Source organism: Sinohyriopsis cumingii, chromosome 1 (genome assembly GCF_028554795.1).
Source record: "Sinohyriopsis cumingii isolate HCF-2022 chromosome 1, ASM2855479v2, whole genome shotgun sequence".
NCBI classification, from domain to species: domain Eukaryota; kingdom Metazoa; phylum Mollusca; class Bivalvia; order Unionida; family Unionidae; genus Sinohyriopsis; species Sinohyriopsis cumingii.
The window spans coordinates 165,807,768-165,835,358 of record NC_142961.1 but is presented as its reverse complement, the minus strand read 5'-3'; the positions used below and the strand labels follow the sequence as shown (position 1 = coordinate 165,835,358).

The window sequence follows — 27,591 nt, the reverse complement described above, 5'->3', positions numbered from 1 at the left end:
GCACAACAATTGCAGAATCAGTTCTGATCTATCCTTGGAAGCCAGAGCATAGGGGCTGGGGACACTTCTACATTCATTTATGTATGTATGGAGGGTGGGGTCTTAGGAAAACTTAGAATAATATGGGAATAACACTGCTTCAGTGCAAACTTCATTAGTATGTATTGCAAACAATGCCACTATATAGCGATTAAAGTTGAACCTTTAATATTTTCTCATTATGAGTAAATAAATTTTCTTTCTTCTTTTTTATGCTAAATTACTACAATCAGACATGATTTATCTCCATTTTGAAGTGGAATTCCACTTTTCTCCCTACCTGAATCTGATTTTTCTTGTTATAGTCTGTTTTTTTTATAAATCATCCCCAATCTTTTTTTTTTCTTCGGTTTTTTAAAACAGTCTCTTCAGTCCCATTCTGCAACGACCCTTGTAATGTATTTGTTCCATATATTAGTTAGCCCACAGCTCTCGTAAAGAGTATTCTGATTGGTCAAAAGTTTAAATTCATGCAGTGAATTTTCGTGTAAACGAAGGAAACTGATGGCAATGGAAACGAAGTGTGCTTGCAAAAAATGGCATCCTGAATTGTTGAGAGACCATGACATGAGAAGTTTAGATAAAGGTTTAAAAACGTATGGAAATGGGCTTGGCTGGAGCGAAAAGTCAACGGAAATTTAGTTGGTCAGTTTATAAGAAAACTGAATGCTTGAGGACTGGCATTTTGTGACCTCTGCAGTAAAGATATAAATTATGGAAGTTGTGGTTGGAAGAGTCTGGAACAGCACCTACAAATGAAGCTGCATACGGAAAAATTGAAGCTCAGAAGCACAAGACATTTTGCATGAGAGAACATATGTAGCCCTCTGTCAGAATATGCGCACTGCATGTCGCCAATACAAGCTGGATTTTGAAAGGAGAAAGGCTCTTGTTGAGAAGGAAAAGAAATGATTGCATATTGAGCCAACAAAATCAGTGGTGACATAAAGGAAGGCTAAAGAAATCTTTGACAGAGCCGCAAAAAGAACTTGACTGGCATATCAACATGTTGTGTCCAGTGGACAAAACGACAATTAATATATGGGATTATTTGTAAATAGGTGATGTACTTGGGTGTTTATTTTACAGATTTGTTATAAAAAGAGAGAAGTGTAATATGTTGGCAGCAAAAATTGCCAAATTATTGACTTAATTACGATGTAAACACTGATATGCACATGAAATAAGTTAAGCACCAGTAGTATTGGAGAACAAATTCATGTGACAATAAATATTGTGAAATTATTCAATTTGAATTTTTTTGGTAAGTTTGTTAGTTTTTCAGATGATTATTTTGTTATATATTTTGATCATAAGTTGCACCAGGAGGAGCTTTTCATGACTGTAAAATGCATTTTTGGCTGGGGGACTTTGGACCCCCGGATCGGAGGCGCTGCCCCTTGAGACCCCTTTGGGGGAGAACCCACCTTTCAGATTTTCAGCTTTTTTTATGGAAGACCAAAATCATTTCGGTACAATAGAACATTGTCTTATTTTTGAGTTAGAAATCTTCACAAGTGATTCATCGAGCTCTTGCAATGATGAGTCACATGAGACATGTATTTAACAGTTACCATGAGACATGTATTTAACAGTTACCATGAGACATGTATTTGATAGTTACCATGAGACATGTATTTAACAGTTACCACAAGACACGTATTTAATAGGTACCATGAGACACGTATTTAACAGTTACCATGAGACATGTATTTAACAGTTACCATGAGACATGTATTTAACAGTTACCATATGCTTTAATGCTTTATCTGCTGTATTGTCTATGGGATTGTGCCAAAACGGTAATAAAAAAAACTATATAGTGCATTCTGACTTAGGACTGGCAGTTTCATTGGAAAATTTTCATATAGTCTGTATACTAGAGACTCGGGTTCTTGTCAGGTACCTTGTCTGTACTTGCTTTATAGTAAATATTGTGAATAAACTTGGAGGTCAAACTAGACTGCTTTTGGGTGTGTGTTTAGGAACCATGCATGCAATGGACAAATAATTATGTAAAAATTACCCATCCAGAAATTTGCATATGTGCCTGCATAAGCTTGCCTCTTGATCATTTATGTGGTGGTGTAATATGCAGTTTTAAAGTCACTAATGTCATATCTTAATTCCCACAGAAAGCTGTCAATGTTTATTGCTTCTTTTTCACTGTTTTAAGTCTTTTTGAATTACTTTTGTATTTTGATCTAATTTTTACCTCTGTCCTTTGCAAAGGTGGTACTGCCTTAACACTGACTGGCTATGGATTTGCTGAAGATGCTGCTGTTACAGTAGGAACTGACTCGTGCATCATCACTTCCATTAATCCAGCCCAGATTTTCTGTTTTACTCCTGCCTCTGTAAGTACCAAATTTATTTTGATTTTGTTTACCTTTTCAGCTTGTATCAAATTTGTGAGTACCCATACTAAATGAATTTTGCAAGGTTTAAAATTTTGGGGATATGAACATTAGAGGTTTCAGCTTTCAGAGATTGACAAGTGCAAGTGTCATTTTTGATATGCTGAAAATGATGATGATGCATGACTGTAAATAAACATATTACTTCATCAGTTTATTCTTTGTTGCATGAAAAGCAAATTCAATGTTTTGTTTCTCCATCAGCTTATTCCTCATACTCAGTGTATTCAAAACAATGTCATTCACGTTTCTGTCACTTCACCATCAGGATAATTACCATTTTCACTAGCTGTTGTTTAATAATTTAGCTAAATTATTATCTTTCCTTTCTTAGAACTGTGAAAAAAATAAGATCCATTTATTCTTTCACTGAAGTATCATGGATAGTTGCTGCCACTGCTCCAATGTTTTAACTTTATATCTGCAAAGCGCCAGGATTAAAGCATATGTTCCAGATTTCTGGTCAGTCTAAATTATAGTCAAAACAAAGAAGCTGAGTTCATGCTAGTATTCCACATACCAAAAACTCAAATCACTTTCATTTTCACCTGTTAATATTTTTTGTAATGTAAGATAACATAAAATGAACAAGAACTTGCTGTGTATTTCATGTTTCAGAAATTTAAAAATGAAATATTATCATTCCCATTGATCAGGTTTCATTTATATGCAGCTGGCGTGTAACTGGTTGTAATTTTTATATACAATTTATGTTGGTGAGAAACTGAGCAGTGGCTTGCAAACTTTCGATTATGTGAAATGTGAGGCATACCGAATTCTTATCAACTTCAGTGTTTCCTTAGTAGTGCAACATTTTGATGTGAAAATCATCCATGCTTCAAGAAAAGAATCAATAGGAAAAAGTCTGTTTAAGTGGACCTGTTAAGTAGATTTGGAAATAGATTACTTGGTATATCTTCTGCACATTCTTTTTAAATTAACTAGAAAATTGTCAAATTTGGAAATAACTATCTTAGAGGAAATTTTAGTTAGTTTAGATCGATAGGTACCTATTTTGGAGCTTTCATAAAAATAAAATATATATTATTACTAAATTCTTAACTTTAATTAGTGCCTTTACTGAGTTCCATGTGAGTTTAATAAGAAATATGTGATTGATAACAATGAAATCCGACAAACAGATCATGACATTCAATTATCTTTTGCATTTTGTACATCTAAATTCAACTTATATTTGTAATAGAAACTTCTTTTTTGTATCATGTATTTAAAAACTGCATGAAAGTCACTTCTTTAAAGATGAAACTTATGTACTCTTTTATTTCACCAGTCATTAACGAAGAATCAGTTTTGACATAATTAAGCCTATGGTCAGACAGATCCAGTGAAGTAACAGTTTATATAATTTTCAAAATGTCTTTGCATTCAGGATCATATTATGAACTTAAATTTGAAATAGGTTGTCTCTTATATCCCCAGGCAACAGCCAAGACAGTGTCAGTGACTGTGGAACAAGATGGAAGTATCCTGACCTCCCCCAGCTCCTTTACATATGATTCTTCACTGACAGCAACCATTACCAATATCATGCCATCAATTCTGGGAGTTCAGAGTAAAGCAAATTATTTATCCTTATACGCCTAGCTGCATGTCTGTAAATCTCTGTCACTTGTAATGTACAAGTTACTATGACTGGTTTTCTGTCTCTGCTATACATCTATCTGTAGATCTGTAAATCTCTGTCTCTTGTAATGTACCAGTTGTTATGACTGTTTTTCTGTCTCTGCTATACATCTATCTCTATGTCTGTAAATCTCTGTCTCTTGTAATGTACCAGTTGTTATGACTCGTTTTCTGTCTCAGCTATACATATATCTGTATGTAAATCTCTTTCTCTTGTAATATACTAGTCTCTATGCCTGGTTTTCTGTCTCTGCTATACATCTGTCTGTATGTCTGTAAATCTCTGTCTCTTGTAATGTACCAGTTGTTATGACTCGTTTTCTGTCTCTGCTATACATCTATCTGTATGTAAATCTCTGTCTCTTGTAATATACTAGTCTCTATGACTGGTTTTCTGTCTCTGCTATACATATATCTGTATATAAATCTCTGTCTCTTGTAATATACTAGTCTCTATGACTGGTTTTCTGTCTCTGCTATACATATATCTGTATGTAAATCTCTGTCTCTTGTAATATACTAGTCTCTATGACTGGTTTTCTGTCTCTGCTATACATCTGTCTGTATGTCTGTAAATCTCTGTCTCTTGTAATGTACCAGTTGTTATGACTGTTCTTCTGTCTCTGCTATACATCTATCTCTATGTCTGTAAATCTCTGTCTCTTGTAACGTACAAGTTACTATGACTGGTTTTCTGTCTCTGCTATACATCTTTATGTAGTTCTGTAAATCTCTGTCTCTTGTAATGTACAAGTTACTATGACTGGTTTTCTGTCTCTGCTATACATCTATCTGTAGATCTGTAAATCTCTGTCTTTTGTAATGTACCAGTTGCTATGACTGGTTTTCTGTCTCTGCTATACATCTATCTGTATGTAAACCTCATCTCTTGTAATGTACCAGTTGTTTTGACTGGTTTTCTGTCTCTGCTATACATCTATATGTATGTCTGTAAATCTCTGTCTGTTGTAATGTACCAGTTGCTATGACTAGTTTTCTGTCTCTGCTGTACATCTGTCTGTAGGTCTTTAAATCTCTGTCTCTTGTAATGTACTAGTCTATATGACTGGTTTTCTGTCTCTGCTATACATCTGTCTGTATGTCTGTAAATCTCTGTCTCTTGTAATATACCAGTTGCTATGACTGTTTTTCTGTCTCTGCTATACATCTATCTCTATGTCTGTAAATCTCTGTCACTTGTAATGTACCAGTCTCTATCACTTGTTTTCTCTATCTGTCATTTTTATTATGCTCCATCTTGACATTGATAGGGCATAAAATGCTGTCCTTTTCTGGGTGTCTGTCTGCATGTCTGTGCATCTAGTTATGCTTTTGTGGTTAGGTTAGTTTTCAGGCACAGTGGTGGGGCCTCTGTGTTTAATATATCTGTATCACTCTCTTTCTATCTCTTCATTATGAAATCATGTTCTGCTTGTTTTTATGGGAATTGTTCTTTCGTCCAAAATAAAAAAAGTCTCCAGTTTCTTCTAATCAGTACTCATTATTCTAGAGGTTTTCATTTTCAATTTCAATTCTGTGGCCATTTGGTTGATTTTAGTTATCTATTTAGGACTGTTCCATTTAAACATACATGGTACCCAGGGAATACAGTTTTAAAAAAATATATGCCAGGATACTTTGATTTCACAGAGTTCATATTAAAATGATAACAAATTTTAAATTGCATCTATGGGCAAGTACCCCACTTTATAAGTGCCTTCCCTGGGTCCCATGTAATATTTAATGGAACAACTCTTAGTCTGAGCTTGGTTTGAAGCAATTATTTTTCTTACCATATTGCAGAATGATTGATTTAAATCTGCCAGACAGTAGAGCAAGTACAGTCTGTTTGGTTCCAACAGGGTAGGCTCTTGAACAAAAACGCTTTACTTGTTTTTAGAATGTGAACAACAGTTATTGTAATCCTCATGGACTTATATTTTGGATCCCTCAAACAGCTGATGGCAATTAATACATATGTTTGCTATAGCTATGTTGATTAAGTAATTCTGAGTAATAATCATACTGGAATAGGATGAGCCACTTAATCTACAAAGTAAAAACTTGGAAAAAATCATGTGTTGGTAGGACTATACCACATTTAGAATATTCTGTAAGATAAAACATTGATAACTGATCATATCCATTTTGTGCAAAGGGGTGTTCTGATGGAAATGCACATGCTATTACATGATCTTGGTCTTGCCATCTACAGGGATAAACCCTTGCAATAAGAAGTTGCTGTCCACATTGGCTGCCATTTTTTGTGCTGGAATCTGTTCAACATTGTCATATGATTTCATAGTATGAAATTATTCTAATCATGGATATGATGTCTTATTGGCCAGTATACATTATAAAAGTACAACAGTATCTGTTAAAGGTTTGTTCAAGCTTTTTGGAAGTTGGAATTGTATTTTCGATAAAAATATTAAAAATGCCAGCATAAGCTCATCTTAGCATACTTCTGGTCCCTTTGGTTTTCAAGCTTTTGCTAGATGATGATATCAATGTGAAGTGGATGTTGGGCAGTTTTCAAATGTGCATTTCAAACATTTCTTGTGTTCATACAGATCATCCACAAACTGATGATTTAATGTTTTAATGATATGCGTGTTGTTGACATTTTCAGATGGCACCATTCAGATTTCAGGGTCAGGGTTCGGGTCTTCATCAAGTGCAGCCACCCTTTTGATAGGAGATGTGGTGGCCTCCACTACAGCCTACAATAACACACATGTGACAGCCTCTTTCTCAGGACTCAGTCCTGGTTCCCAGTACATCAAACTCAATGTTGGAGGAAATGGATTTGCCGTAAATAGCAAGTATGTGAGATAGTATTTTTAATATCAGGTTTATTTGGATGAGATTTCAAAAGATATATTCAATTTGTCCTATTACTGTGACTTGAATCACATGTATTCCATTACATACAAGAACTTGGCAATAATTGGGTATTGTAGGGACTACTAGACTATTACATGGCTGTCCTGCAAATAATTTTAAATATTTGGGAAATGAACATATATATGAATGAAGATTAATCTTAAACAACACATAATATTTATCTAAACCCAAGTCATAATGTTATAAGAGTTGTTTTTTCTGGAGCCAAACTATGGATTTCCTTGCACTCTTTATATAAGGTCATATGACTCATCCATGGGTTTTAAGAATCATTTTAACAGAACAATCATTTGTACAATTTTTATAAGTTAGTACTAATTTTAAAACAAAGCCTCATTAATGTCTTTAATATACAGTTTAATAGCAGTAATACAATTTCTGCTTCTGTTGCATTGCTTACCTTTTCTGGAATACCAGGTCTTCAGCCCAGGCTAAATATTCCCTCCTCCTGCTAGTAATTGGAGGCCCAGGATTGAACAGAACATTGTCTCATGTGATTCCCAAGTCGCAGTACAATGTCTTCTCTTCTTCCATGGAATTTGTTGTGTGATTTGAACATGTTATGATTGCCGATTGATATTTGCCTTCATTGTGTTTGTAACACATTTAGGCAAATCTTATAACTTTTTGTGCTAATTGAATGTTTTTCTCACCAGTCCTTGCCTTATTTTAGTGTTGTTTTGTGTTTCTGTTGATCTTTCGAAGGGATTTTGTGTCCTGCTTAGCAGGTGGTACTCCTGTTCAGTGTTAATCCCTTTTTATTAAATGGTGTGCAGGTAAGTATTAACTACCCTTTTTCAGTTCCTGATTGTCAGGTTTACTGTAACTGTCTTCACTTTCAGAGATTAATATGTTACAAGGTATATTGTAAACTGGTTGTGCATGCATGGATATGTTGTCTGTGGACTAATAATTGTATGGGACTTAGCAAATATTTGTCACACCTATAGAGGGAGGAGAATAAATGTCCTCCTTATCATTACATGATGACCCCATCTATTCACAGGAGGGTTCAGGATCTCTCCCAGTTTAGGGATGTTAGCTGTCCTTGTGAGGAAGAAATGAGCAATTTCCATAGTTTAGAGGTCACCCAAAAGACCAAAGATGCATGGCACCTGGACTGATGCTGTAAGTGCTACTGAAGGATAGATCCTTGGTTCATTCCAGTGGAGGAAAATTGCCTGAGAGTGAGTTGCAGGAAGTTGTTGTTGTAGGGTTTAATGCCATTTTTCAGCACACGATAGGCTATACATGGCAGCCAGTATTAATGGTGGAGGAAGAACCCGGGAAATCTCTGGGCAGGAAGGAGCAGCAACCTCTGAAGGTTGAGGTAGATACTTAGTGCTAGAGTTTGATATAAGCAACATGCATCTTCCAGATGACAGGGAAGAGTAGTGATAAGCAACATGCATCTTCCAGATGACAGGGAAGAGTAGTGATAAGCATCTTTCAGATGACAAGGAAGAGTAGTGATAAGCATCTTCCAGATGACAGGGCAGAGTAGTGATAAGCACCTTCCAGATGACGGGGAAGAGTAGTGATAAGCACCTTCCAGATGACGGGGAAGAGTGGTGATAAGCATCATCCAGATAACAGAGAAAAGTAGTGATAAGCACCTTCCAAATGACAGGGAAGAGTAGTGATAAGCATCTTCCAGATGACAGGGAAGAGTATTGATAAGCACCTTCCAGATGACAGGGAAGAGTAGTGATAAGCGTCTTCCAGATGACAAGGCAGAATAGTGATAAGCACCTTCCAGATGACAGGGAAGAGCGGTGATAAGCATCTTCCAGATAACAGGGAAGAGTATTGATAAGCACCTTCCAGATGACAGGGAAGAGTGGTGATAAGCGTCTTCCAGATGACAGGGCAACATAGTCATAAGCGCATTCCAGATGACAGGGAAGAGTGGTGATAAGCACCTTCCAGATGATAGGGAAGAGTGGTGATAAGCATCTTCCAAATGACAGGGCAAAGTTGTGATAAGCACCTTCCAGATGACAGCGAAGAGTGGTGATAAGCATCATCCAGATAATAGGCAAGAGTAGTGATAAGCACCTTCCAGATGACAGGGAAGAGTAGTGATAAGCAACATGCTTCCAGATGACAGGGAAGAGTCATGATCTTGATCTGATGATCAGAGCATTGCTTGTCTGTCAGATCTTTGTTGTTGGACTGGTCTGTGTCTAGTGACCATGCACTAGTCATCAATTACTGGTCATCAGACCTTGCCCACTGAGCAGCCAAACTCCAAGCACAAAAGGATTGGTCTTGGGGCAGGGATTGGGTCAGTGCCCCAATCTCTCTGTTTCCATCCAGTCCCAGTGGGAATTGGGTTTTGCTTGCCTATCTGGAGAAGGAGATAGGATCAGCATCCCCCTTCCCTATGTTTAGGTTTAATAACTTTAAGATTAAAGGACTAGTGTTATCTGGTAGTGAGTCTTCCCCCCCCCCCATGATATCATGTAGATCCTTGCCATTATTTCAAGGCATGGTGGATGTGACAAATCAAGCATTTGATCAGTTATCTCTGACCTCATCCAACATAAAAGAGGTGAGTCACATCTCTCCTCCTATACAATCGAGACTGGATCAGTGATCCCATTCACTTAGGAGAACAGTTTGTAGAGTTAATCCCAATATTCCTCATGAGTGGTTACAAGAAAACACAAAACATATTGGAGAGGGATGCCAGGGAAGACAGTCCTGTCAAACTTAGAGAGTAGCTTTAGGATGGTGATGCTAGTTCCATTTTGGTAGACTCTGATGAGTTCCCTAAAGAGTTGGCTGTAGGAGGTTCTTTCTTTCCATTTGGGTCCCTTGCTTCCTCCCACCTGTTTGGTCAGTTGTTAGGGGAGGGGGGAGTCTGGACATTTGATGCAATGAACATTCCCCTTCTCAGACTTTAACCCAAAGCATTCTCAGGGTGAGGTCAAATAGAAGCTTTCTAGTCTCTAGAGGCTTTCTGGATTATACTATATTTGGGTAGGGGTAAGCAATTTTATTTATATAATACTCATCTGCATAAATTCCCTTCCTCTGCTTTGATGTCACAAACCGTATTTACTGAATAGAAACAAGATGGCCGCTATCACTTAACTGGCTTGAAGCAGCTTTTCCGTTTTTTAGTGCCATTTTCATGATATTTGTGCTTGTTGCCTGTTTTCATCTTCGTTATTGTGTTCATTATGTTTTGGCTGTTAAATTTGTACATGTTTCTTCATCTCCTTGTTTTGGAAATGAGAACAATTAGACTTTTTCTCAGCTGTCTTGCTCCACTGTTTTTGAACAAACTGCCATCATGTGATACTTGCCAGTCAACCCGTTTATGCTACGATGGACCCTCATTAATTGCTTTAAATGATCACTCCCTGGCTCTCCACACTACATTGTGCTCTAGACTAAATGAACTAGGACTACATTCATCATTACCTAAATGTAAACAGAAGCAGAAAAAGAAACGTTGTTTCAAAGCTGGCTGGCATAGAACAGGAAGAAGAATTCCAGTTATCTCCCTTATTTCGGCTCAACAATTTAAAAAAAGTTTGACTGTTAATTTAGATAACCTAATTCAAATCCCAGTTAATTCATCAACCTCAGTGTCAACTATCCAGGAGATACCTCTGCATATTGCATTATTCAATTCCCATTCAGTAGGACCACCAGAAAAGCGCACAGAAATAGTTAATTTTATCAACGACCAGAATATTGACATTTTTTTCCTTACAGAAACATGGCTAAAAACATCAGGCGATGAGCCCAAGTGTGTGGATCTAACACCCACTGGTTACTCCATCAAATCGTTCCCCCATAATTCTCGCGGAGGTGGAATTGCTGTTATCACAAAGAACTCCATGATAAAACGTCTTAACCATACCACAACATTCAATTTCGACCACACATCGTTTGAACTAGTCCAGACACACTCACAATGGAGCAAAGGTCAGTCCATTTTTTCTGCCTATACCGCCCTCCTCCTAGTAGAAAAAACAAGCTGGCTGACTCTCTCTTTGGAGCAGTTTCCGAATCTCCTGGACTATTAAAATTCGATAGGTGGCAACCTGATTATTCTTGGAGATTTCAGCTTTCACTTTGACTGTCCCAGAAACCCAAATACATCAAAACTCATAGATTCCATTAATGTTTTCAGCCTCAAACAATCAGTTAACCAACCCACCCATAAACATGGTCACATTTTAGACTGTATTCTTCATAGACCTGATGATAACATTCTACCGTCCTCCCTGGTATCCCTTGACCTTGCATCAGATCACTTCTGCATTATATGCCATCTTGACATATCTGTCCCTAACCCTCCACCTTTATCTGCTACTAAGAGAAATCTCCATATGATAAATAGAACCAAACTAATGCACGACATTCAAGCTAACCTAACAACTTGCTTACCTCCTACCACATAACAACTTGATAACTGCCTGCGTTCATTGCTTGACAAAGATGCCCCAGCTACCAAGTGCAGAGTATCAATTCAAAAGTGTTCTCCATGGTATAGCAGTGTTAGGGACCAGCTTCGCACTGCTAAAAGAGACCGCCATAAAGCTGAGAGGCTTTGGCTTTCCATGAGACTCACTATTCATAAGCAAATCTATGAAGCCGCTAAGAAGAATGTCACAAATATAGTCCATGCAGTGAAATCAGCCCACTATACTACTAAGATCATGGAAAGTTCCAGCTGCAAAGAGCTCTTCGAGATTACTAACAAGCTAATGTCAAGGAACAAATCTACACCACTTCCAACTACCTTCTCTCCAGTCGACCTTCTGGACATGTTTGCAAATTTCTTCCGTGACAAAGTACAAACCATTAGAGATAAGCTTGACACCACAATTTCAAATGACTCATTGTCACCATACAGTTGGGATACAGAATTTGAGTGGCAATCATTAGCAGCATTTGAACCTGTCTCTATGGATTTCATACATACAATCATGATGAAGAGTGCACCAAAGTCATGTGAACTTGATCCAATTCCAACATCACTGCTGCTTGAGTGCTTAGATCCAGTATTGCCTTCACTAACTGATGTTATTAATACCTCTCTCTCATCAGGGGAATTCCCATCATTTTTTAAAACTGCCATTGTAAAGCCTCTGCTGAAGAAACCAACACTAGACCATAATGATTTAAAGAACTACCGCCGAGTTTCTAATCTCCCATTTATATAAAAAATCTTAGAAAAGGTTTTTTCTATTCCAGCTTGTATCTCATCTAAATTCAAACAGTCTTTTTAGCAATGTACAATCTGCATATCACCCTTCCCACAGTACTGAAACTACTCTTTTAAAAGTAGTTAATGATATTCTCTCTGCGCTGGATAGTGGAAGGATTACAGTCCTCACCCTCCTTGATTTGTCTGCAGCATTTGACACAATAGACCATGATATATTACTTCACCGTCTCCAGCATGTATTTGGCATTCATGATACAGCCTACTTGATCAACAGGACACAAATTTTATCTGCAAATGGAATACACTCCAGCCCAGTTGATCTATGTTGTGGTGTTCCACAGGGGTCTGTTCTTGGACCTGTTCTGTTCATTCTGTACACTCAGCCGCTCTCAAGTGTCATAGATCTTCATCCAGTGTCTCACCAATTGTACGCTGATGACACCCAAATATACAAATCTAGCCACCCAACTGAAGTTGATGCTACCATCCAAGGTGTAGAGAGGTGCATTTCTGATGTAAAATCATGGATGACATGTAACAAGCTGCAGATGAATGATGATAAAACTGAGGCCATTCTGATCACAACACAAAGACTTTCTCATTCACATCCTTTACCTCAAACAATAAATATCAGCAACACCAACATTAAATTCACACAATCAGTACGAAACATTGGTGTTACTCTGCACCAACATGTCATGAACATTTTCAAGGCTGCATATCTTGAGCTGAGACGCATCAGCTCAATTCACAAATATCTTTCAGTTGATGCCACTAAAACACTTGTGTGTTCATTAGTACTTTTAAGACTGGACTATTGTAACTCAATTCTGTCTGGTTCATCTCAATATCTGCTCCAGAAACTTCAGAAAGTTCAAAACACAGCTACTCAGATCATACGTAGAGTACCACGATCAGAGCACACCTCCCTGCTGCTCTGTACCCTACAGTGGCTATCCATTCGATCCAGAATCAAACACAAAATTTGTTCTTTGTGCTACTTTTCACTGTCGGACTCTAGTCTTACATACCTATCCGACCTCACCCATGTGTACACACCAGCAAGATACTTACGCTCCTCTTCTGACAATCATATACTCATTATTCCAACTATGAAAACAAAGTCATATGGACTGCGTTCTTTTGCATACCAGGGCCCAGCAACGTGGAATGAATTGCCCACTGAACTTAGACACAAAGACACAGTGATCACATTCAAGAGGGCTCTCAAAACTCACTTATTTCGACTGCAAGAACAAACTTAAAGACCTAATAATGTTTACTACCTTAAATATTCTCAGCTTGTTTTTTAATGTTTTCTAATTTCATAGTGTTTGTTTTTGTAATCATATCGTTATATGTTTTTTTATCTTATAGGTGTTGTCTAATGTTGTAAAGCGCTTAGAGCTTCTAAAGATTAGGCGCTATACAAAGTCCTCATTATTATTATTATTATTATTATTATTATATGTTGGGACACGATAAAATAATTTTTTTTTCCTGTCCCAGAATTTATGGTGAAACATTGTTTTCACTTTGGTCATATGTCCTAAGACTTAAGAAACAAAAAATATTTGTATTGCATTTGCACTGGCCCCCCCCCCCCCCCCACTGCATGTTGCAATAAAATAGGTAAATAAAATGCTTAATTGATAATAAAAAGAAAGAAACTAACCTTGTGTTGTTATCATTTATTCCTTTTTTCAACATGAGCATTGTAGAAAAAAATATATCCACATAATCCGTATAAGCATAGGCTTCCATACTGTAGCATGTATCAATTATGTCCGATACCACACACCACATTGTTCGTTGACATGAACATTGAGAAAAAATTGTGTAGTTGTGCTCAAAGGTTTGAACATGTTATCTGACTGAAAATTGGAGCCAACAAATTGCAAACAGGAGGGAAATAGTCAACCAATATCTTGAAGACACCATTCACGCATGACACGGTGTTGGGTGCAAAATAATCAAGATTGAATTTTATCCGTCTACTGTATGACAGTATCTCGCAAATAAAAATCATCATTTGAAAACACATTCACTTGAGTGCAAGTGACAATCTTTTCACCAGCTCAGGTTACAGAAGTATCCTTACTATTTACCCGCAGACATCAGTGCTCCTTTGTATTAATTGTAACCACAGATGCCAAGCACATAGAAGCCCTAGTGGTGAATACACATGACTGGCAGCGAGCAGTTAACTCCTTCTTTGAACCTACTGACAGAACATCAAAGACAAAAAGTTATTTTTATTACAAAGCAAGCCGATCTCAGAAGCCAACTTTGGTTACTTTTTTTTTGTAAAGGATATCAATACAAAGGTTTATTTATTGCAAAGCAAGCCGACATCGGAAGCTGACTATGGATTCTGTGAAGTGAGCCAAGATATAGAAGCAAACTTGGGTTCCATTTCACCTTTATTCACGGGAAGTTTGAAAATAAATTGAAACAATGGAACAAATTTTAAAGTGACACAATATAGGGCTTTTTGCAACTATTTGTCAATGACCCAGCATCACCCAGAATATCTGGAGAAAGTAAAATCATGTGATGAATTCGTGAAGGGTAGAAGAGAAGCAAACGATTTCATAAATAAGAGGGAAATAATCAACCGATATATTGAAGACAACTACCATCTACGCATGACACAGTGTTAGGTGCAGAATAGCCAAGATTGAATTACATCCAGGTCTACTGTATGACAGTATCTCACAAATGAAAATTATTATTTGAAAACACATTCACTTGAGTGCAAGTGACAATCTTTTCGCCAGCGCGGGTTACAAAAGTATCATTACTAGTTACCTGCAGACATCAGTGCACCTTTGTATTCATTATTACTACAGATGCCAAGCACATATAAGCCCTGGTGGTAAATAAACACAACTGGCAGCCAGCAGTACGTCTCCTTTGAACTTACTGACAAGACATCAAAGACAAAGGTTATTTTTATTACAAAGCAAGCAGACTTTGGACTCTGAAGCCAGAATTTGTTTAAAGGATGTCAGTACAAAGGTTATTTTATTGTAAAGCAAGTTGACCTCGGAAGCAGACCATGGATTCTTTTAAGTGTGCCGATTTTTTTATTTTTTTAGTTTCGAATATACATCGACAGCCAAGATATGGAAGATAACTTTGGTTCCTTTTCACCAGTATTCACGAAACTTTTGAAAATAAAGTGAAACAATGGAACAGTTTTTAAAGTGACAAAATATAGTGCTTCGTGCGTGAACATTGATTATCCAGCATCACCCAGAAGATTTGGAGAAAATAAAATCATGTGATGAATTTGTGAAGGCCAGAAGAGAAACAGATCATTTCGCTGACAATATGATCATTAACATGGATGAAATACTAGTGTACTTTGATCGCATTCCTGGATGGACTGATGATAAGATGGGGGTCAAAAATGTGAGAATTAGCAAGACTAGTGCAGATTTGAAAAAATCTGACTTCTGTCCTTGTAGTTTCCGCCTCAGGTGATGTGTTGCTTCTAACAGTTTTTCACGGTATGAGAAAGCTAAAAAAAATATTCATGTACCGAAAGAATGGATCTTATATGTGCAGGAGAAAGGTTGTGTTGATGAGATGAGTTTTATCTCAAGTACACAGTTTTATATATTTTTTAAAAATTTCAGTTGGAGTGCATTTTCCGACATGTAATTTTCGAATGATTTAAAAGGTGTCCCACAACTTACGACTAAAAAAAACCGATGTGTCCCAGAACATACAGTGCACAAAAAAATTACTTTTAAAGTTAATTTATTGTCTCCCAACAAATACGGTGTCCCAACATATACGATAAGTATGGTAGTCTTGGTCCAAATAAAGTTAAAAGGAAGTTGTTCCATATAAAGAATCAGACTGGGACATTTTTATTTTCAATTCTGGACCTCCAATTACTAATTGGAAGACCATGAATATTTAACTTGGAATGGGACTTGGCATCCAGGAAATGTAAGCAGTGGAATATTATCACGTTAAGTATTACATAATTAGTTTATCCATTGAATACATGTTCACTACTACACTTTATATAAATACTAAATAATGGACTACCCTGCAGTGCATTGTACATGTTTTTGTAGTAGTAGTTGGTCAGTTATCTTGATCAATAGATTTGTTGCCTAACAACATTTCAACTTGTAAGAAATTGCACATTACATACATGAAATTGTACAAAGACTCAGAGAAGATTAGTTTGTTGAACAGATGGGCTTATTCTTTGCAAAAGGTTATTATAATTATTATTATTATTATTATTATTATTATTATTATTATTATTATTATTGTACTGAGACCAACTATACATCTGTATATGATTAAACAGCAATTCAAATGATGTCATCTTAAATGTGTTCATTTCTAGTTTACTAAATCAGAATGCTTAAAATCTAAACTTAAATATATAAAAAAATTCCCCAGTAGATTGATTTATTTGTTGTTTGATATAAATTGAAAGTCAATCATGTTGATCACCATATAGGACACATCTGACAGCAATATTTTATAATGGTCCATGACAGAGGTGTTTAATTGCTTTCCACAATGTCCACATAAATAACTTGTCATATGCCATATCAAAACATTGATATTTGCTCTTTCTTAGTGGTGCTGTACCAACAGTAGATGTGCAGCTGGAAGTGACAAATGTCCATCCGATCATGGGTTCAGTACAGGGAGGGACCAAAATCACTGTAACAGGAAGTGGGTTTGGCACAGATTCTTCAGATGTGGAAATAACAGTTGGTGGCTATGTGTGTGATGTAAAAGTAACTTACCCAACTGAGGTGATCTGCCAGATTGAGGACACTGCAACAGTTTTTCAAGTCACCAACCAGGGAACTGATCCAGGTCAGTACTACTTCCTCGTCAGAGGGAGTCAATAAATTTAAAAGTTTTCTGTTCACAATTGATTTCTCTCTTGAACCCAGTTTTAAATGGGCCAATATTAAGTTGTCGAAGTCCTATAACACCTATTCCATCTATATATCCCTTTGTCCATCTATTCACAATTTTTGTAACCAGCATAGCTCAGTGATATTTTAACTTAGTTCAGTAATATTGTTTTGGTGCTGTGCTTTATGAAACAAAATGTTTGTTTTAAAACCTACTCTCCAACATCATTTTGTGCAGTTTATTAGAAGTAATCAGTAAAAGAAACAATATGGACCCTGATCTGCAGGCACATTATGCCATGGCAGATGAGGATCATTGTTGTTGGCAGTTTGACTTGACTTACCAATCAATGAAACTAATTTTTCAATCATTCTTGCATGTTTCAAAACTTGAAAAACAGATTTGCAGTATAAAGCAGCAATTCTTCAAAACAAATGAAAGAATCCCAAATGGTGAGTGACATGTGCCCTTTTCTCAAGAAAAAACAGACTGCTCACTTAATGAATTTAATCTTATCATTAGTTCATAATGTTCATTTACTAAGTAAGGAATCATCCTGCAGTTAAAAATATCATTCTTTGCAGACTTTGGAGAAGGCTATGCCTTTAATCCAAACTATGTAGAGGTCAAGACTGGAGACATTGTGCAATGGACATGGAGCACCCCAACTTTTGTTAATGGCATCAGCCACTCTGTCTATCAAACTGTCAGTGCTAGTGCTGCTGTCAACATGGAAAATGGGTTTGGCAGCGCCATTCAGAGTAAAGATGGTATGTGTTAAGATTTGTTTGTCAGAAATATTTATATTGAGTTCAGATTGGTATTAAGTTTACATTTTTGTGTTGATAGCATTGAGTTATGTACATTGCAAAATTTTCTCAAATTGAAACATAAATGTTTGCAGTTTTGTGAGATAACTAAATTGGTGACAAAATTTAAAGATAAAATCTGTAATTTTTTTTACATTAAGTCATTAATTAGATTGCAATAAATGTAGCAGATATGCTGAATTGACTGAACTGGCAAAAAATTATGATACTGATATGTATTGATTTATAATTTGAAACATTTTTTTCTGAATCTGATGTTAATGATGATTTACAACTGTAAAGTACATTTCATCAGTAATGAATCAGATCAGTGGGAAAAGTGATTTTTTTAAAATAGTTAAATATAGCATAAATTTCAGATTATGGAGAAAACTGTCCTAACAGACAGCTGATTTTTGATGGACTGCAGCTCATAATAAACAGATATTCATAGTATCATTTTTATTGTAAAGTTAATCTTTTTGGAAGCAGGATTGGGTGATCACTCTAGAATCTATCTGTCCACACGTTAGGCATAGCTAAGTGTTAAAGTTTTTAATTTATAGGTAAATAAAAGGTGGGCATGACAAAAAAAGAGGTCTCTTGTCAATGAATGCCCTTGTAGTCTTAAATTAGTGGACACCTTTTGATTATGGATTGAACTTTTCCATAACTTAGGTTTATGCTAAAACAGATTTTACTGTATTAACTCTTTACCTCATAGAGTATATGGCTTTTTAGCCCTTCAATACACATGTAGCAAAGTTACCCAGTGCAGTGCACTATAAATAGAACACCTGTTACTGATTCGACTCCATACACATACGCCTGCCTGTTAACTGTTAAGTAATGTAGTGTATGTTATGTTTAACAGCAATTTTAATCATTTTACATTTTTGGTATACATCTATTATGTATAGAAAAATTTAAGAGTAAAGTCCGATCGTTATAGCTGTGTAATTATTTTCCATGGAAGAATTTTCTATGTGCTTTAAAATCTTGAGAGAACTCACTCACCATCAAGTCAGTGAAGCCGTGTGACCAACCGTAGCTGCCATTTCTCATACTCGAAATTTAAAAGTTTTTTGTCCACGTCTTCATCACTAAGTCATCTGATTGGCCTGGTGTCAGGATAATGTGACTGGGTTGGACATCATGCTACATGTATGCAGCATGATGACACAGTGCTAGACATCCCTATAAACTGCTACATTGCAGATATTTTAGGAATATGACTGAAAAATTGCTAAAGCTAAATTAAGAATCCAAATCACACACTCACTCAGTTCAGATTCAGCACAAAACTCTGATATCTGATTGGTCAGGAATTTGATTTTGACCAATCAGGTATCACAATTTAAGAGTGAGAATGTTTTGCCATTTTTGGGCATGAATTATGGTCATTTGGTGATATATGTAAATGAATTTACCCACTCCATTACTGTCTTTGGCAGCCAGCAATCATATGAACTTTGTCATTGAGAATATGAAAATAAAGGCTGCTAATAGAATAAATGATGCTCAGACAAAATATTATTAATTGGGAATATGTAATCTTTTTATTCTTTACATATTTAGATGTGTTTGGTTACACTTAACACTTAAAATAGTGTCTCATTATTTCATCTTCATTATAAAAGATTCATTGTTTTGAAAAGCTTATCTTTACAAGGTTCTAAGTACGCTCATAAGCTTTTTTTAATTGGTGCTTGATGTATGCCTGAAAGTGTGATTGCATATTTTATTTCTTTTACAGGTAGTTACCAGTTCCGTTTCACTTTACCAGGAACATACTATTACTGGAGTGGATATGTAGACCTTAATAAAGCTATTAGCTACAGAGGTGTTGTGATAGTAAACAACAAGACTTCTCATGTGGGAGAGGTTGTTGTAAGGGTTGCTGGTAAAACTGCTAATTACAATATAGGTGCAGGTAAGAAAAGACACTGTTTAGTTAAACTGAAATCAAACTTTCTAGCTAAATTCAGAGATATTGTTTCTTCAAATCATGTTACAGTTGAAATGCATATTATGGGGAAAACAAATTTGTGATTTTATTTTCACTGTTTTTGTCACTGCTTACAAATTCATGAAATTTTACCTAATGAAAATTTACATATCAGAAATATCAAAGTAAAAAATTAAACCTGGAAAATGTTACATAACCATGAATTTGGAAATATGTTAAATAACAATGTGAAGATTTTCTCATGTACATTAATCAGATGCTTTTAAAGATGAAGTGTTCTGTATTAATTATACTAATGAAAACAATATTGGGGGTAAAAATAAAATTATTTTATATTAATAGGTGCTGTATATCACTTCGCTTGAAATAGTCGAAAGAGTACAAAGTGGTTGAAAAATTGAAACCAACTTACACAGTTGAACATATTTATTCATTAGATTTATTTAATGTACTGCTCTTGTGGCCTAGTGGTTGGAGCGTCCGCCTTGGATGCGGTAGGTTTGTGGGTTCGAACCCCAACTGAGTCATACCAAAGGCTTATAACAATGGTACTAACAGCTGCCTCGCTAGGCGCTCAGCATTAACCCTTTACCTCATAGAGCATAGTGACAAAGTGCAGCGCGCTATAAATAGAACATCCGTTACCTAGTTGACAGCATACGCATAGGTCTGCCTGTGAACTGTTAAGCAGTGTAGTGTATGTTACGTTTAACAGCAGCTTTAACCATTTTACATTTTTTGGTACACATCTATTATATGTGGAAAAATTTAAGAGTAAAATCCGATTGTTATAGCTGTGTAATTATTTTTCACAGAAGAATTTTTTATGTGCTTTAAAATCTTGAGAGAACTCGTTCACCGTCATGTCAGCGAGGCCACATGACCAAACGTAGCTGCCATTTCGCATACTTGAAATTTACATGTTTTTCGTCTGCGTCTACATCACTAAGTCATCTGAATTTGATAATTTATAAAAACTAATTGCTGCCTACATCAATATCAGAGCCTTTACCTAAGTTATTGAATCTTTCATAGTTGTGATTCTAATCGTGAAACCTTCGTAAGTACTGAATGAAAATCCTGCCTGTGAACTGTGAAGCAATATAGGCTATGTTATGTTTAACAGCAATTTTCACCATTTTACATTTTTGGTACACATTTATTATGTGTGGAAAAATCTAAGAGTAACGTCTGATTGTTATAGCTGTGTAATTATTTTTCACGGAAGAATTTTTTATGTGCTTTAAAATCTTGAGAGAACTTGTTCACCGTCATGTCAGTGAGGCCGTGTGACCAACCGTAGCTGCCATTTCCCATACTTGAAATTTACAAGTTTTTTGTCTGCGTCTACATCACTAAGTCATCTGAATTTGATAATTTATAAAAACTAATTGCTGCCTACATCAATATCAGAGCCTTTACCTAAGTTATTGAATCTTTCATAGTTGTGATTCTAATCGTGAAAACTTCGTAAGTACTGAATGAAATCTGCAACCGCCATTTTGGAGAGTGGAGATTACGACCCAGTTACTTTAAATAGCAGATATCGACCAGTGCATAAACAGCGACCACATGATCTGATGTAATTGTCATTCGCAGAAATGAATGTAATATATAATAGGGGGGTTTTCCCCAAAGGTGGCGCTACGAAAACCAACTTAAAATGGCTAAATTTTCATTGGCTAAATATTATAAAAGAGAACAGATGTTTGTAATTTCATCCAGTACAAAGCTTTAATATGAAATGTATATATGCGTATCTGTGGTCTCTCAACCCTTGGCCGGAAACGCATGTATGAACCAGCCAGGACAGAGAGAGTATTATTAGCAGCTTGTATATGCGTCTCTGGGGTTACAAGGCTATTTTTATGGTTGCATATATGCGTTAGCAGAAGGTAAAGAGTTAATTAATATGATCAGGATAGAAATTAAATCTACTTAATCTTGATGTTTTCCCATTTATTTGTAGGGGTGAGCAATCCAGTGGATTCCAGTTCCTGTGCACCAGATAACACACAGGTATCAGGCTGCACTGATATTCTTCCCACTAGCAATGACTTAAGCAGGTTCTGGTTTTCTTTCTACACATGCAGCACTCCTGTGATTGAATCTCTTAGCCATAATAATGGCACCACAGAAACCACAATCGTCATCCAAGGTAGTGGATTTGCCTCAATAAACTGCCAAAATGAAGTTAGTTTTGGATTGGATGTTTGTGCAGTGTCTGCATCAGCAGGGAACATTATCAGCTGCAAAATAGTTGCATCTGGTGAACCGGCAGTTGCAATACAACAAGAAGTCAACCTGCGTGTAGCTAACCGAGGGTATGCACTTGTGACCATTGGCAGTGCTCATGATCGTACTTTTGGTCTTTTACCTGTCATCACAGACATTAACCCCAGCTGGGGCTCTACAGCAGGTGGCACATCAGTGACTATACAAGGGTCAGGATTTGGAAATGATGTGGATGCAGTTTTTGTAACAATTGGTGGATATGCATGTGAAATTATTTATGTGTCATACAGTGAAATATTTTGTGAGACACAGTCTGGGTTTGAAGGTAACCAAAGTCTAGTTGTCCAGGTTTCCATCAACTCCCAACATCTGACTGCTGTATGTCAGACAGCAACAAATATATGCCAATATGCCTATGCCACTGACCGAACCCCAACTTTATCTTCTGTGTCACCAACAACAGTGACTGGACCCACAACTCTTACTATTACTGGCACAAGGTTTGGAACTGACCCTGCTTTTGTGGTAGTTACTATTGGTGGAGAACCATGCATTGTGACTACAGCAGCTGACACAAGACTCACTTGCTTATTTACCAGTGCACCTGTGGGAGTAAATATTGTAATTGTGAGGGTCAGTGATTTGGGGAAAGCTTTGGGTTCAGTACAGGTCTTTAGCAGTGCTGTAATCACTGGTATCTCTCCTTCCCAGGGTAGCATATATGGAGGAACAATGTTGACCATCAGTGGGAATGGCTTTGTAGTCAGTAACACTGTTGTACGGTTGGATGGCACAATGTGCACAATTATATCTGTTGCACTAACTCAGATCATCTGTGTAACAGCAGCCCATGCTGCTGCCACTGTGACAGTAATGGTGACATCAAAAGGCCAGTCCTATCCCTCTCAGGGTTTTGTATATACAACTAATGCTTCGCCCACCATTACATCGATCATCCCAGTTGAAGGTGTGAGCGGTGATACACTTACCATCACAGGATCTAATTTTGCTGCCTCAGGTAAGTTCTTTGTCTTTCTCTGCATTAAATCAAAATAGACTTTGGTATGGATGCTTTCATTAGTCATAGAGATCATAATTTACATATAAAACATGCTAATACATGTAGTTATTTTGTTCAGTTAAGAAAATTTTACACTTGAATGGATAAGATGGACAAATTTGAATTCATCACAGGTCCATTTCAGTTTTAAACTTTCCATTGCGTATGTTAATAACTGCTGTTTTAACCATGTTAAAAGAGGGAATAAGATATGTTTCTATATGATGCTAAGGTTAATTATAGCAGATGTGCAGTTTTTGTATATACAGTAAAGTTAATTATAGCAGCTACACAGTCTTTTATATACAATAAAGTTAATTATAGCAGCTACACAGTATTTTATATACAGTAAAGTTATTTTGCATCTGTTAGTGATTTCATAAGTGTTCTTTCTCTCTCCATGGCATTTACACATTTTATAACATGGAAACTTGAGATTGACAAAGAGCCTTGTTTGGTTGGTTTTTATATTCTTGAAACATTTCAGGTGTGATGGTTAATATTAATGGCTCTGCCTGCAGTGTATCATCCTCCACCCCTACATCCATCATGTGTACATTGGGTGCCCATGGATCAGGAAGATACCCAGTGGTGGTGGCAGTGGCAGGAAAAGGGTCATCTAACAGAAATGTTGAGTTTAGCTACCAGCTGTCTATCACTAGTATCAGCCCCAGCATAGGTAAGGATTGTTACCCTTTGTAATGGTTATTTTGTAATTCTGCACAAGCTTATAGTTGTTGAAAGAGTGGACATTATGTAATCCAACCCATTCTGATGTGCATCCCTACATATGTAATGTGACAAAGAGCCTCCTATGCTGGTAAAGAGAAAGAACTTTGGGATTATAATTGGGAATCATCAGTAGATGTGCTGTTTGGTTTTATATGTTTGATTATGTGGGTTCTTGGGGAAGGGTAAGGGCTCTTACAGATGTATGTATGAGTGGAGAGAGGGTAAAATAATTGTCACAGGTCCTGGGTAATGCTGTTTAGGAGAGGAATTGCAGTTTATTTTGAAGAACAGTTGGACTGTCTTAAGCTAAGCTCTGTATAGTGTACTGTGTAGTGTACTGTATAGTATACTGAGCAGTCTAAATGATGGTATTTTTTTCCTGGTGTAGCTTATAATGAGACAATGGACTTTGTAACCATTTAATATCAAAGACATCTGCATCAACAAAATAGTATTTCTATGTTTATGTTTATTATAAAGTTATTCTGTATGTGTTTTAGCATGATTCACAGGTGAAAGTTTATTACACTGAATTCTTGTTTAAATAAAACTTTTCCCAGAAATAAAAGAAGTCCACATATCATGACTGAAAGATGCTGCTTTGAATAAATCCACCATTTTCTCTAATTAATTACTCATTTATACTGATATAAGATAACAGAAATTTATATCATATGTCTTTTTATGAGTGACAGTTTTGTCAATCTTATCTGTAACTTGCAGTTTCAAAGTACCACATGAAAATATCTTTCACCTATTTTTTTTTTGTAGTTTTGGTACATATTTTTGTGTATTTCAACAGGTGGCATTGCTGGAGGGCAGACAGTCACCATCTCTGGAAAAGGGTTTGATCGTAATGCAACATCTGTCACTATCTGTGGAAATGTCTGTGATGCAGTTAGCACTGCCGCACTGTCCTCCACTAGTTTTATTTGTTCCACACCTGAAGCCTCCATTACAGGTGAGTCATATTTGAATATTTAACATCATGCTACAGATAAACCTGTTAAATAGGAAACCTGGTTTATAAAAAAATTGTGGTGACATGTGAACAAATGTTGCAGTCTTTGAGCTAAGATCGTAAATGGGATTACCTTTCTACTCAGACTCGCTCTTTGTTCAAGACTGTATGAATTGGATTTAAGATTTAATAAAAAAAAGTTTACATTTTAGGAAAGATACTTATCATGGTTTCATTATTCAAGTATTTAAACTTTGGGAAGACAATGACTGTTTGGATGAGGATGTGAACTCCCATCTGCTGGGGTGCCCAAGTCACCCCCTGTGCCTGACTGGTTTCATTACTACTGTAACTCATCAGAGGGAGTAATAAGGGTTGATTTGATTGTTCAACTGATCACTTTGTTATGTCAGTGTGAGGTTTATATACCCCTTTGTTGCCAGTGCAGCCAGTATAGCTGCTTGTGAGGTTATGTGACTAGTATTATCATGACGGAAGTTGTAGCATCTGGGTTCTGAAAAAAACACATTGTCTCATAGACAGATTTTGGATACAAAGAGAAATATTATTTAAAGAGAGGTATAAATAAAGAAATGAGTAGCAAACTCTTATGAATTTTTACTTTGATTTACAGAAACTTAGTTCTATAAAGTTCATTTCCATTCAGTTTATGATGACATCGATCTTCTTTTTTTTGTGTGAAGACTTTTCTGCAGTCACTGCAAGATACTCTGGTATCAAAGTGTCATGTATCATGCATCATCTATCAGATGTGTCATGAATCATGCATCATCTATCCAGTGTGTCATGAATGATGCTTCATCCATTAAGTGTCATGAAATATGCATCATCCATCCAGTGTGTGTTATGAATCATGCATCATCTATCCATTGTGTGTCATGAAACAGTCTTCATCCATCTGATGTGTGTAATGAATCAATCATCCATCTGTCAACTGTTGCTTGTTATCACTTTTAGATTCATATTTCTGATCTGATTTCATTCACACTTGGAATATGTATTTATAGTTTTATAGTCTTCAGATTAGTTTGATAATGAGCAAGAGCCATGTATGTTAATGTGGTGATTTTACATCTAATTGGTTAACCTTGTTACCACTATAGAGGACATATTTCTGATCCAGATTTTAAAACTTCGATTACAAAATTATATTATTAAGTTCTTCATTGATTTTGATAATGAGACAGATCAACACATTCTAATTTGATAATCATGCATCAGATTGGGGCTTGGTTTGGTACTACTCTGGTGACTGTATTTCAGGTCTGATTTTGAGAAAAATTAGAATATATGCTTAAATCATTAAGCTCGCAGATATATTTGACAATAAAACATATCCACTGATACAAATTAGATGATCATGCAGCTAATTGGCTGAGCTTGTGACCCATTTGGAGGTCATGTTTCTGATTAGAATTTGATCAGATTTGGAGCATATTTATGTATCATTAAGATTTCAGATTTTTCAATAATGATCAAGATTCACATATACTAATTAGGTTATCTGATTGGCAGATCTTGTTATCCCACTGAAATCCATATTTCTGATCTGATTTTGATAAGACTTGAAATATGGGATTCTGTTAGCAAGATTTTAAATGGGTTTGAAAATGAGTGAGATCTAAATATTATAATGAGGTTATCTTGCATTGGATTGGCTGACCTTGTGACCACTCTAGCAACCTGATTTCTGATCCATTTGTGATGAGACTTGGAATATATTCTTATATCATTAGGATCTTGGACAGTTTTGATAAACAGCAAAATCCATGCATTTTAATGATGTGATCATGCATCTAATTAACTGAGCCTTGACCATTCTAGAAGCTGCAATTCTGATCCAGTTTTGATCAAACTTGGAATAAGGGCTCTCTAATAGTACTGAAATGGAACAGGCTTCATGCATGTTAATAATGTGATTCTGAATCTGTTACCATTCTTCAGGCCATATTTTTAATCTGATTTTGATTAAACTTCCAATATATGATATATTAATGAGAAACCTTGCATATTAATGAGGTGATTCTACACCAGATTGACTGAACCTATTACCATTCTTCAGGCCATATTTTGAATCTGATTTGGATTAAACTTCCTATATAGGATGTATTTATGAGAAACCTTGCATCTGATTGGCTGAACTTGTTACCTATCCAAAGCTAGAATTTTATTTCTCATCCAATTTTTTATAAAATTTTATAAGGAGATTTATATCATTAACTTTTTGGATGACTAATTATGAGTAAGAGACTAGATATTAATTATGTCATTATCTTTAGAACAGATTTGTATCGGAATATAAAATAGGTAAAATAAAAAATGATATAAAGTTTGGGAGATATTTGATCTAGGTCACAATCTCAAAATTGTACATAAGCCTGTTTAGTGTAATGATCAACTCTAAAATTATATGAACTAGGTGGGCCCGTTGTTTGAAAAGTGTTTTCAACACCTTTTCTTATTTTATTTCCTGTAGTTGGAACACAGTCCTGTAATGTGGTGGCATCTGCAAACAATCTGGTGGTCACACTGAGCAATGGCTATACATATGATACAAGCCTTACACCATCAATAATAACAGTCAGTCCTGCTCGTGGTGGTACAGCAGGTGGCACCACTGTCACAATCAGTGGCTCTGGATTTGGGTTAGTACACATTTTTTACTGCCTAATGTTCTTATGTAGACAATGTTATTTTGAGT

At 36.1% G+C, this 27,591-nt stretch overlaps 1 protein-coding gene across 1 annotated transcript in view; it reads left to right on the top strand.

The window, feature by feature from the left end:
* Window positions 1-27,591, top strand: part of LOC149808315 (fibrocystin-L-like) — a 185,574-nt gene that overhangs the window by 70,712 nt on the left and 87,271 nt on the right. Inside the window, exons 28-37 of the mRNA XM_089966980.1 lie at window positions 2,272-2,396; window positions 3,897-4,029; window positions 6,733-6,925; window positions 16,814-17,058; window positions 17,688-17,873; window positions 19,669-19,845; window positions 21,851-23,134; window positions 23,664-23,855; window positions 24,711-24,869; window positions 27,367-27,535. Of these exons, the coding sequence (XP_089823106.1) occupies window positions 2,272-2,396; window positions 3,897-4,029; window positions 6,733-6,925; window positions 16,814-17,058; window positions 17,688-17,873; window positions 19,669-19,845; window positions 21,851-23,134; window positions 23,664-23,855; window positions 24,711-24,869; window positions 27,367-27,535 (2,863 nt within the window). The remainder of the gene's footprint in view (window positions 1-2,271; window positions 2,397-3,896; window positions 4,030-6,732; window positions 6,926-16,813; window positions 17,059-17,687; window positions 17,874-19,668; window positions 19,846-21,850; window positions 23,135-23,663; window positions 23,856-24,710; window positions 24,870-27,366; window positions 27,536-27,591) is intronic.